Source organism: Seriola lalandi, unplaced genomic scaffold (assembly GCF_002814215.2).
Source record: "Seriola lalandi dorsalis isolate HSWRI2012SDOR001 ecotype SW California unplaced genomic scaffold, Sedor1 jcf7180002054680, whole genome shotgun sequence".
Lineage (NCBI taxonomy): Eukaryota > Metazoa > Chordata > Actinopteri > Carangiformes > Carangidae > Seriola > Seriola lalandi.
The window spans coordinates 1,592,492-1,605,260 of record NW_019525233.1 but is presented as its reverse complement, the minus strand read 5'-3'; the positions used below and the strand labels follow the sequence as shown (position 1 = coordinate 1,605,260).

General features: G+C 40.9%; 2 protein-coding genes across 4 annotated transcripts in view; both read right to left on the bottom strand.

Moving 5' to 3' along the window:
- The window catches only part of slc4a4b (solute carrier family 4 member 4b), a 29,968-nt gene extending 24,058 nt beyond the window's left edge, over window positions 1–5,910 (bottom strand). For 2 of the 3 annotated variants that reach the window (XM_023422325.2, XM_087178221.1), the window contains exons 1-3: window positions 5,572–5,909; window positions 1,477–1,550; window positions 288–464 (exon numbers count right to left, since the gene is read on the bottom strand). In XM_023422325.2, the coding sequence (XP_023278093.1) occupies window positions 288–464; window positions 1,477–1,550; window positions 5,572–5,591 (271 nt within the window). In that variant the 5' untranslated portion in view covers window positions 5,592–5,909. Of the gene's footprint in view, window positions 1–287; window positions 465–1,476; window positions 1,551–5,571 lie in introns of all 3 variants that reach the window. The other variant, XM_023422323.2, reaches the window with a different exon arrangement.
- A 530-nt stretch (window positions 5,911–6,440) lies between these two features.
- Window positions 6,441–12,320, bottom strand: dck (deoxycytidine kinase). The gene is made up of 7 exons (XM_023422245.2): window positions 12,124–12,320; window positions 11,699–11,814; window positions 9,771–9,964; window positions 8,804–8,951; window positions 8,485–8,600; window positions 8,030–8,129; window positions 6,441–6,876 (listed from the first exon to the last, which is right to left on the bottom strand). The coding sequence occupies exons 1-7, from the start codon at window positions 12,236–12,238 to the stop codon at window positions 6,850–6,852; spliced, it is 816 nt and encodes a 271-aa protein (XP_023278013.1). The 5' UTR covers window positions 12,239–12,320; the 3' UTR covers window positions 6,441–6,849.
- Window positions 12,321–12,769: the final 449 nt, after the last annotated feature.

Genomic DNA, 12,769 nt, shown 5'->3' with positions numbered 1-12,769 from the left:
CTTGTATTGACTTTACACACTTTAAGCCAATCCAGTGTCATTTTCAGATTAGTATTCAACATGTTCCCAGTCTCCTTCTTAGCCGCCAACCCACCCAGCCCTTCCCGCTCTATTTGAATGACTACCTCCTTAACTACAGCAGCACTGATATCCTGTGGGCTGTGGTTTGCAGAGCGCTGCTGGACCTCACCCAACATCTCAGCACAGATTTACCCATTACTAATGTCGCTCCCGTAAATTACACTCTGCACAAATGGAAGCTTCTACTGGACTTCACCAGGACTCACTGAGAGGTTTGAGGACGTTCGCGGTCGACTCATCTGCGTTCTCGCCGTCCGACTTGTATCCTTCTGTGCTGTGTTCGGTTCGTTCCCGCTTCTCCTTGTGGCTAGACTTGCGTCTGTGGCGTCTCCTCCGGTGGTAGCTCTTGGGAACGTGCACGCCAATGTACACAGTGTGGTGACCTGCCACAACACAGGACAATATAATAAAAAGGGAAAAACAGGTCAGTTTACACACATAGTGAAAAGAAAATCACATTAATCCCGAGTGCTGGTAATCTGTATCACCAGTGGAAGAACAAAAGCAATGGGGACTGGTTGATCTGGTCTGATTTGTATGAAATGTTTGCTTATCGTTTGCTCTTTTTTTTTTTGGCTTGTACTGATGCTGAAACCGATTAGTGACAATTTGTGGTTTGCTGCTTATTTCCCCAATCAGGAAGAGATACAGCATGTTGTCAGTCACACAGCAGAATTAAATAGATGCCAACTACTTCCTACACTGCAGCTCATAAAGGAAATGATGACTTAATTTCTCCAGGAAGTAATTAGGAGACAGAGAAGGGTTGGGGGCTCTTACAAACACTGGGATTGACTGACCCAAGTTTGCATTGCAAGTATTTTTCCATTCAGGCATGTACTCCATAAACATGCCTTGCGGGTTTTTAATGACATCTTTCACACTTGGCTGTGTGTCAGTCTTGCTTCCTTGGAGAAACTAAAGTACACCTGGAAGTGCAAACTGAAACGATGCACTTTCCCACACAGTAAGGGTCTTGCAGCTACTACTGAACACACACACACACACACACACACACACACACACACACACACACACACACACACACACACACGCGTTGACATGATGCCAAAAACTCTGACGTGGTTCTCTTTGTGTGCACCCTTAAGTGTCCGTTTGTGAAACATGTGAACGTGTCACTAAATCCATGTGGGCGTCTCCAGATGAATTCTTTTGTGGCTTCAGCGCTGGACAGGATTACAGCACTTGAAGAAACATCTTCCTGCTCAGAAGTGTTCAGTGTTCCAGCTAAACTGGATATTATTCATCCTGTATAAACTAGGCTTGTGCTGCCGATACAACGGGGTTAATGACACCTTTCCACCTGGGTAGAGGAAGCGCGGTGCAGTGCGCAGTATGTGTTAAAGCTCACAGCGTCTCAGTCGGATAGATTACCTTCTACTTCCTCCTCATCGCAGACGTGTTTGACAAAGGACGCTCCTCTGTCCAACACCGCTTCATCCTCCATTCTACAAGGAAAAAGAGAACAAATGAGTAAATACAGGATCATCGCACAGGGCAGCATGTCTTTCTTTACCATCACCCCCGCCATCCACAGTTTGTAAAACACTTGAAAACACTCAAATAAATGAACAAATGACACCAAAATGTTCAAATCAAAAGTGTTTTTTATGCTCAATAAAGTCAAATCAAGGTTGGCATGAAACATAATCCTGATAATGGCTCCTTTGCAGCTTTTTATTCAGCTACCTCAGTATAAGCCTGACAAGCAATTTCTCTCTTATTGTGGCATAACAACAAAAAAAGATGGACAACCCACATGTTAGAGGGAGAACGATGTCAACCCAAGTTCATTCATCACACTTACTCTGCTGTTTTCTGGTTTGAATGTGATATTTTGCAGAACAAAAAGAAAGGAAAGAAGCAGGAGGCAGAATGATTTAAAAACATACTAACCCCTGGAATCATGCTTTAAACTGCATCAGCCAAAATGTCACCTACATTGGTGCATGTGAGCTCCCTTTCCTCAGTGAGTGCATGAATAAACTGCACAGCGTGCTTAATTACAGAAAGATCAACCTGTATTATTATGAATGGCAGTCAAACCGGGTCTTCTAGTTCTCTCTCTCTCTCTCTCGCGCTCTCACTCACTCACTCACGGCCGTATATTTACTGCACATCAAAGATAGGGCCATCTTCCATGCCCTGGAGTTTCCTTTGATCATCAAGCATCAACCTTCCTGGAAGGTTGGAAAGAATGTGACTCCACCAGTCCTGCAAAGTGTGTGGACCAATCCAGGCTGTGAAAGGTGTTTAATGGCACGATATACTGGAATATATATGTGCACTTCTGTCAAAAGCAGGTACAAAGGAAACAATGCACCGATGTCTGACTACAAAAAAAAAAAAAAACTGAGGCCAGCAGCGGACTGCACTAGAAATATATTTTTACTTTTGTTTAATTTCTAATGAGACTTGATAATAAACACAGTTTAGATTCAGTCAATCTATTCCTTCAGACTATATAAGCGTGCCAGTATCAAATTTAGGAGCTCATCCGTCATAGCCAATCTGACCATGAGAATAGTTTTGTTAAACCACAAAACATAAATATTTGACAGAGGACGACACAGTTTGAAAAAACCAGGGGATGGGAGCAGTGTACACAAACTAAATAAACAAAGTCAGGAAGGATACAACTTGTTCCTCCGCTCTGCACTGCGAGCTCATCTGAATTTCCCCCAGTGGATACGGTATCTGGCCTTGAGGGAGATCGAGGTACAAACGCTGATAGCAGACATAATGTCGAGCCACCAGATCCAAGATCAAATGAGCGAGGAGGACGGGGAGGAGGAGCGGCCGGGCCTAGCGCCAAATATACAAGCTAATAGTAATACAGTGATTAGCCTCTGTACCCTCCTTTTGTTGCCCATTGTTGCTGTCAAAAAAAAAAAAAAAAAAAAAGAGGAGAGGTCAAGTTCCCACACAGCGCTGCGTGGAGAGGGTCAACGCTCTCATTTAGCTGCAGATGTGTGTGTGCGTGTTGTACGCCATCTTTCTTTCCCTCCAGGACAGAGCATACAGAAAAATACCAACAGCTTCAAGGAGCTCGCACACACACAAATGCATCAGTGACAATATGGTCAGAGAGGAGACACAGTCAAAACTATACAAACAGACAGGTGTTGCCATTTTAATTCATTCTTACACAAACATTGTACGTGTGTGTGGAGGCCGGTCATGTATCACAGCAAGAGGGTCGTCAGAAAAGCGATGGCCGCACAGGAGAGCAAAGGAAGCTCATGTTGCAGGTTTACTGGCTTGTGAAGGTGGAAAGCAGAAGAAAGGCAGAGACGTCTACTCTGCAGCACTCGTCAGTTCAGTCTAAACGATTTACCCTTGAGTTAAAGTCATGTAGCTCAAAAGGAAAAAAAAAAAAGAGGCGGAATCTGTATCATGTGTATGAAAACATGAGACATAAGATCTTGTGTCTCCTCTTCTCATGTCATTGCAAATGCAGGAAATCTTCTTGATCTTCTTTCATTTCCTGCCATGACTTCCCCTGCCTGATTAATCAAAAAAAAAATAAAGAAAGCTGGGTGAGGGTCAGAGCAACCAGCTGCAGCCACCTCGCGCTGCTGGTGAACTTCTCGCTGCTTCGGGTTCTCGGTGACCTCATGAGACTGGATAAACCTGTCAGCTAGATGTGTATAAGAGACAGAGCTTAAAGTGATACTCCACCCAAAATGCATCCTTTGAGAATCAAACCCTCAACCCCTGATGGCTTAAAAAAGTGGCTGTAAAACACTTTTAGTCTCCGCTGACAGAGAGAGGGAACAGAGGCAGCAGTCAGCTTGAAATCAGACAGTTACAATGGATCTCAAAGTTAAAAAAGTCAAACCACAGTTATTGTGCAATCCTCTCTGGAGGTTAGAACAATATAGACCTTTCAAGTCTGCAGGAAGGGAGTGACACTGAGGTCTGTAATTTCTTATTTTAGGGCTGCGACTATCAATCATTTACATTACAAATTATGATTTGATCTATAAAACATCAGAAAATAGTGAAAGCGTTGCCCAGAGTCCAAAGAAGCCTCTGTAAATGACTAATTTTATTAAAGCAAATCCAAATTCAAGTGATATAAAACACCAAAGCAGGAAATCCTCACATTGGAAAGGCTAGAGCCAGTAAATGTTTGGTGTTAATTGCTTGAAAATGACTTAATTGATGGGGAGAAGAAAAGAAGAAGAAGAAGAAGAAGGTATAGGCAGCAGTTTATAGGTTCAAACAGGTTGGCTGATGATGTAAAAATGTCCAAGAACACAGGTGAAAGAGGACACCTGTCACATGCCAGTTACCATGTACGGTTTATGCAATAACTGGAGTTGTAATTAACCTGCCCTGTCTCTCAGGTACAATTTCACTTATGGAATTCCCCTCCACACAACACCTGAGCGGAGGAGTAAATGGATGAATGTCTAATTCCACAGTGCATCAATCAGCACTGCACAAAAGAGCATTCAAGATTTCCACTTAGTGTCAAGCAAAAAGAAAAGAAGACAATGACATTTCCTCATTGCAAACCAGGTTTCACAATCTCAAGAACAATAGAGAGCCGAGTTGTGTTCTTACAGTTTCTGCTGCCATTGTAAAAAAAGGAGACAGAGAAAGTCAATACACGCTCCTCTGGGTTTCACCCATTGCTGCTTGGAGGCGGTGAACACTGAGTGACTGTGCCCCGCCCAGCTGTTTCTGTAAGTCCTAATATCTGTAACTACCTCAAACTGGCTGCACATGAGAAAAGAACAGTGTATATACACACACACACACACACACACACACACACACACACACACACACACACACACACACACACACTTTCCTTGAAGTCTGGTTTGTTGCAGATTTGGCCTCAGCGTCATTGAGCAATGTTGGGCGCACACACCGGCCCACGCTGCATGTGGGGGGGTGTCAGCTCATAGGCCGCATGGGCTGTGGGGCATAGGTACACACAGCTTTATTGATAAAGTTGCGCCAGAGACACGAGCTGCACCACTTGGCCTGCGCTGCCTGCGTCTCGCTAATTGATAGTGACAGGTTCTTGGAAAACAGATTAGTGGCCGTTTGTAGCCGCAGCGGCGCGACAGCAGCGTCTTATCAAAACCAAAGAGTGTAACTCAAATGAATGAAAACGTTTCCTAACGTGATAAACAGTCTAAAAATTGTCTGCAAAAGTTTTACTAAAAAAAACAAACAAAAAAAAAAGGTATGGAACCAGACACCAACTGAACCCAGATGAGCCACTCAGACCAGATTTACGCACAAACAAAGCTCAAACGACGCCGGATAACACTCTGAATGTCCAGTTTCAGATTAATGGTGACTGACATTCACTTGACGCCTAATTTCCACTTCTCCACCTGGGCAGGAAACGTCCCTGAAGGTATGGTCTTCGAGCTACAAGGTAAAGTTTCCACCACAACCAGCCTGTTGAGTTTAATAAGGAAAGAGGAGACATGATAAACTTACTTGCTCTTGTCGGAACTCATGGTGGCAAACTTTCGCCTCTGAAGATGATCAGCGTGGCGTCCAGTAGATCGTTTTTCTGCTCAGTCCAAGTCACTCTCGTGGTCGGTGTTTGGGAGATCGCCTACTCTAGCTGTCGCGCTTTTCCAGTGGATAGAAACTAGAGAAAGAAAGTCCAGGAGCTGGAGCTATCTCGCCGGAATGATTTCTTCGACTCTACAAATCAAATCTAACGCAGAAGACACAATCTTCATATCGTGCTGGACTTGTTCAGGTCGTGCCCAGATGACATCTTGGAGAAAAGGCTCGTTTGGTGTCTGGCTGGAAGCGTGTGGAGCGACTCTGTGAGGTGCAGCGTGTCTTTTTCCATATTTAAAGTGTCATCCCGCCTCCTGCGTGACGCCACCAGGGGGGTGGAGGTCAGAAAGTTACTCCTGGGTGGCGCACCGAACACTTTAACTTGTCAAATGGTTTCTGCGTTGTTAACGCTGCAACCGAAACAATGCAAATTATATATTCAACCGATCCAGTAATGTGAAAAAAAACAAAAAACAGACCCTGATCATTTCTTGTGGATCTCAGTCGCAGACATCCAAACACCTTAAACAATAACTGGACTTTATACACTATCATTTATCATTGCTGTGCACCAAAAAGTCTGCAAGCTTTGCCTAGTTGTGCATTCTTTTCTAATCTCTGTAATTATAAAGGCATTAAAAAGGTAAAAATTAAAGCAACTATTTCAGGTAGCGTTCCTCAAATCCTATTGGAGATACCAGGTAGAGCTGAGCAGACAGGAATAGCTGACTGCAGCGCTATGAGGACCGGCGACATCTTCTGGAGAGCTTGAAAGACCAGACAAGAACCAGTTATGACTTCCATGCTTGTTTAATAACAACAATAATAAGAATAGTCATCAAGTTTTAACAACAAGGTGTTTTTGTTGCATTTTTTTACAAGAGTTAGGTTACAAACACTCAAAATTAGTTCATCTACTTCCAATTTATTGCCACAGAAAAGACACACTGTACATTCTAGCATTGATAAATACACCACATACATAAAAAACGGCATTAAAAATATTTAAAGAAAACAGCATTAAAAGTGTTTTAAAATGAATTCAACAGAACAGATCATTTTTAATGATTGTGTAGACAAAAAAGTTTGGAAAAAAAAAGAAAAAAAAAAAGAATTGTCACTGCTGAGATATTTCATTGTTTTAAAAATAATAATACTCTGTCCACTCTTTCCTCCTGTGGGCACCGTTTACGTTTTCCATCTTCACAACGTGCTCAAGAACTCTCTCACCTGGAAAAGAACAGCAGGAAAGCCGTTAGCATTTCCAGTGGAAACTTAACATCGGTGAGAATTGTGACTTTGAATTTCTTTGTTGGGCGACACCAGCTCCGAGACACGGTGGTTAATGTCATTTGTACAAAGCGTTGTGTGTGTAACTGGCTCCATTTCTTGCTAATGACACTTGAATGGGAAGTGAAATGTCGAAAAAGCGCCCGTGTTTACCATCAACATGAAACTGCTACATAAGCAACTCTTCAGGCCTCATTTCCATATAGTGAAACCTAGGTGTGTGCGTGTGTGTCAGTATCAGAAAGGTCACACTCAGAAATGCATAACCTCCCCCCAAAAATGCATTTTAAATCCCTTCCTTTAAGCCTGCTTTTCCCCAAACAGCACAGTATACACATGTTTTACAAGGCTCCACAATCAGTCACAATATGAAAATATTAGGTTGCAGGTAAAAGTCCAACAGTGAAAACTTAACCAGTAAAATTACATAAGTTTCATAAGCAAAAATTTCCATATACCTTTGACCTAAGTATTCCTTATTCCACAAGTTGTCCTGATTATGAAGGTAGAATGCACTATTGAAGTGCTTTGTCTATTTCTAGAAGCATAAAAGTCTCATTTTGTTAAGAGAAAAACAATAACTGGTTCCTAGAATTTCAAATTAAGACTAAAAAAAACAAAACAAAAACCCTTTGTTAAAAAATACTGACACCTATTTGTTGCTCTCGTAAGAAAACTTAAGCCTCAGTAACAGACAAACAACTTAAAATTAATGCTTATGCTGTCTGTGTTATATTTTACACATCATTAGATTATATTCACCGATGCATCAGCAAATAAGCAACATGAAAATGTTGCAGCTGGTGGAGATGGAGCCAATTTAACCACTTTACAGTTGAGTAGTATAGTATATAAGTACAATATTTACCTCTGAGGTGTACTCGTGTAGAAGTACAGAGCAACATAAAATGAAAATACTTGAGTACAAGGGATCCAGCTCAGTGAGATTTATAGTGTGCAGTTTAAATCGTACAGAAAAGACCAGTATATTTAAATTTCAGCTCAACTTCCTGTTGCTATATGTGACTGGAGACTAACGCTGAAGCATTACTTGACCATTTAAAGTCTTTAAGACGACTTCACCATCACTCACCTTCTCAGTCATGTCGGCTCTCTTGTTGTCATTTCCCTTAAAGTTTTCATTCACATCTATGGTCAAGACTGGCACATCATTGAGATACTCAAACTCCGTACTGTGGGCCAGAGAAGATAAGGAACCTTCTGTTAGTGATTAATAATTCATACACAGGACACAGCATCCTTTTAAAATGATTCTTAAAGTTATTTCCTTAAGGAGATTAACCTTTTTAAAACATTTGTATTGCATTTCTTGAACACATTCACATAGCAGCTGCTGATCACATGGATCAAAAACTGCTTCAGTCTCTAAGGTGCCCTCAGGTTATTGCATGAATGAGGTATTTTTCTTTCGCCCGAGGTCAGTCGGTAACTCTTCTATAACACAGATACATCTGTTGTTCTCATGGAGATGCACAGTTTCTGGTGCAAACATGACATAAAAGTCTGTGTCTGCATGTGTTTGCTCACGTCATGGTCTTGTGCTGCAGCCAGCTCTCGTGCTTGAAGTGGAGCTTCTCTAGATACTCCAGAGGAATGTCCTGCTCTTCTTCTCTGCCTCTCAGGTGCAGTCTCTCTAAACATTTCTAAACACACACACACACACAACAAAAAGGAAGGAAATGATTGGCATTTGTATAAAGCTCCTTATCAGTTCTTTAAATTCTTTCCTTTGCCCTAATGCGAGTTAAAGAGAAGAAACAGCTGTTTTCCATAACAAAAAGCTCAATAACTGGAGGTCATTGAATAACAATGCAGTAAAAGAAGCTGCTGAGACCAGGGAGAGTACCTCAGGTGAAGCTCTGAGGTAGATGATACCATCCAGCTCGATGTGCTTGCCAAACTGGTTGTGCAGCCAGCCGTGCCAGTCCTGGTACACTGACCACTCAGTATCATTCAAGCACCCGCTCTCATAGAGGTTGGCTGTAAAGATGTACCTGGGACATCAGGAGTGCAGGAGACGGAATGAACATGGATTTTTATTTTCATCCCATTTATAAACTGTTGATCATCACACAAACATATTAAAACATTTAGTACATTCTATAAGTTACTAAAACCGAACATGAAAAGGTACGTTTGTTCATTTTGGTTGCATTCAAGCATTACCACTCAGCAGCCCACACAGAAACCTTTGAGTCTAGGCATGCATCAGCAGTAGGGCTGCAACGGTAAATTCATTAATTATTAATGTGCCTTTTTTTTTTTTTTTTCCTGATAAGAATTATATACAAAAAAAATAAATTAAAATCTGTATAAATAACCTGGAAATACTGAAAAATGCCCAGTACAGTTTTACTAGAGCCTCCAGTGCCATCTCCCAATTACAACTACAAAACCCTAAAATATTCAATTTACAAATTGTTATTGCCCAATATTTTCACAGAATGTTTTATTTTTATTTTTGTTGGGTCTTGTACCAACAAACACGTTTCCTTACGTCTGCATATATGATATGATTTTAGGCTCAAATGTTGAGACACATTTTACCTAAAAACTGCAGCTCCTGCGATTTGGATATTGCACTTGGCCATGTTGCGATTTCGATTATATTTCCATTAACTGTGCAGCCAATTACCTGATAATTGACTTGAGCAATTATTAAAACTGTTAGATTCATTTTCAAACATTTTTTCCATATGAATGAACAATTTTCAAACACTGTATTCCATAATAACTACACTCGCCGTGATAGGGGAAATAAGTTTAAAGAATAATTTTAATTGGATTCATGTCATTGGTTTTGTTGCGGATACCTGTCACTGTAGATGGACCGCTCGAAGAACTGCACAGGATTCTCAGCTTCTTGCAGCTTCCCGTTGGCCGACCTGATCTGGGCCCGCACCCTGCTGATACAGGCGTAGCTCTGGAAGGTGTAGGCCCACCTCTCCGGTTTCTCGTACATCATCTGCAGTATGTTCCCTCCACTCCTCTGAGATGTGGTCAGCTCCTAGTGCATCAAATTCAAAATGTGAGTTTCAGTGAGGTTTCCCTGTTCAAATGGAGGGGATGAATGAATCTGTTGCAACCATACAGATAATATTCTACATGCACAGTGAAAAAATACTGTGGAAATATTTGTACAAACAACACATTTTACATTCAGTCCACTGTCTCACCAGTTTTACTTGAGGTTTGTAGATGTATAAAAATGTCTCCCTACAGCCCACAACCACAAATAATTATATAAAAATTAGGGTTAATGTCTATGACAGTTAAGAAACATAGACTTTTGTAAAGTTAATTCAAGACTTTACCCTCTAAATCTTTTACTTATGGGAATTGAACTCAATGGTTTACGTACATGCTGTCTTTCTACCTGCTGTACATCATTTCATTTTTGTCTTTAACTTAAAATAATTACAACATCCATGACCAACGACCGAAGCAAGCTTTTCCAAAACCCTCATAGTCCACATCTGATCGAAATGAAAAAATATACATCTATGTACAATGTCATTTTTTTCTAATTTCATTGTTTGGTTTTTTTTTTAATGGCAAGTCAGGCAAACTCCCAGCAGCTCTAAAAAAAACACACACCGTCCAATGATCAGCAGAGGGCGTATGACCAAACTACTGTAACTGAATGATCACAGTGGTGGCAGCCAGGAGTCTTGTTAGAAGAATCCTGAAGAGTCTTACATACTGATAATACCTCCCCTATCATTTTACACTGTCCCACACAGTGTGCGGTGCAGTGTACAGCACCATTTGCACAATTGTACCAAATAAAACAAAACAAAACATATCTTTGGATGGTCTTTGTGAGGACTTTTGTTTCACCTTTTGATCATTTGACATTTAAAAATTATAGATTATCGATGATTAAAGATTAATATTTAAAAAAATAAATAAATAAATAAAAAATCTAGATATAAACATGTTAATTTTCTTTTCACTGGTCAAGCCGGACTGAGTGAGTTCAAACAATTACATTTTTTGGCTTAAAGATTTGGTTAAAGATTCAGTTTGCAGAATCATTACAATAAAAAGCAAGCGCTCATCTGTAATATAGAAGAGATTGCAACAGAATTCACACTGTTTAATTACATTTCCAAATTAAGTTAATTCAGGTGTTGAGTATTCTTTATCACCATGAGACGGACTATATGAAGATAGTGATATGATTCAAAATACTGGAAGCAAGCATCTGAATACAGTCGCAGTATGTGGGTGAGGAAATAAGGCCAGAGGGTGCGGCTATAGGCCTGCAGCTGTGTGGGAGGGTTAGAGATGTTTGCCCTGATGATGGCATGCTCATCGGTCCAGAGTGGGACCATCTGTTCCTCTGGGTGTGTGGTGATGGTGGTATAACAGTGACCAGTGCAGACATAACTGGGCAGATGGCAGCTGCACTCTAAACACAGATGAAGACTCTCCCCAGTTATCTTAACGTGTGCCCTGTCTGCGTGTTGAATGAGTGGTAGCGAGAGGCCAGACGACTGGAGGATCATGTTCCCCTGAAGGAGCATAATGAAAACTAACCCATATTATATGTTAAGCCGTCCTAAAAACATCACGTTTGGACTCAAACTGGTAGTTATATTAGTTATTTACAATAAATATTAGCTGATCAAAGCAATTTCACAACCTTATCTGAGGTGTATGAATGGATGTTCACTTGGCAGCACTGGATTAGGATCATCATTCAAACACTGGTCGATCACTGTCATGTCAACAATACCTCAAAGTCACTGCCTTTTGTTTGGACATTGCACCACCTGGCGATGGGCTCTGGTACCACCTCCCAGTCCGCGCTCTCCTGCTCCAAGAAGCGCACAAAGGTGGATTTACCTGCCGCTAAAACACAGAAAAAAGGTGCAAGAAGTTCAGATATATCGCATATGACATTTAGTTACCGACACATTATGAGGGTTTATTTGGGAATCGTTTGTAAGTGGCAGCAACAGTTGGTACTCTGGCATTTGGCGGCAAAATTAAAGTTAAGAAATGTAATCGATAAACTAGTAAGGACTGTCTCAATCTACCAGGTATTACACACAGACAAGCTAACATACCACCTGCTGACTACCCCAGTAGTTCAAAGTGTTAAGCTGCCTTGTAATGTGACATTTCGCTTTTGTAATAAATAAGAAGCCGTGAACTCACCGATGTTTCCCTCGACTGAAATCCGCTTTATCCTTTTCTCCATTGAGTCGTTCATGGAGTCGTTCATTGAATCGTTCATTGAATCCGGACAGCGTCTCTTCGGAGTGAAAGACATTTTCAGCAGGTAAATAAGTTTCCCTTTTTGATTAAAGAGGACACTGCAGCTGCTGCAGGAGAGGGCGCCTTGTTGTTCAAGCTTTGGCGGCAACAAACGTCAGAAAGCGGTGGGTTGCACACAGATGTGGCTCCGCCCCCCCGGAAGCAGCTGCAGCGCCTCAGCCGACTGGTTTGTTTTTATGTTGGTGCACTCGGTGGATTTAAAATGTTTACTTAAGTAAACATAGTGAAAACATACTATACAAGACTTCATTACAAGTAAAGGTCCTTCATTCAATATTTCAGTCATATAGAAGTAAAAGTACACTAGTATTAGCAACAAAATGTACTTAAGAGTGGCAAAAGTAAAAGTATTTCTTATGCAGAGTGGCTACTGTTAGTGTCTTATTATTATATTATTTGACAATTACTGTTTATGTATTAATATGTGGGAGGAACTTCAATGTAGCTTTTTTTTTTTTTTTTTTTTTTTTTTTTTAAATAAATGGAAATAAATGTAGTGGAGAAAAAGAGAGGAAAAAAATGGAAA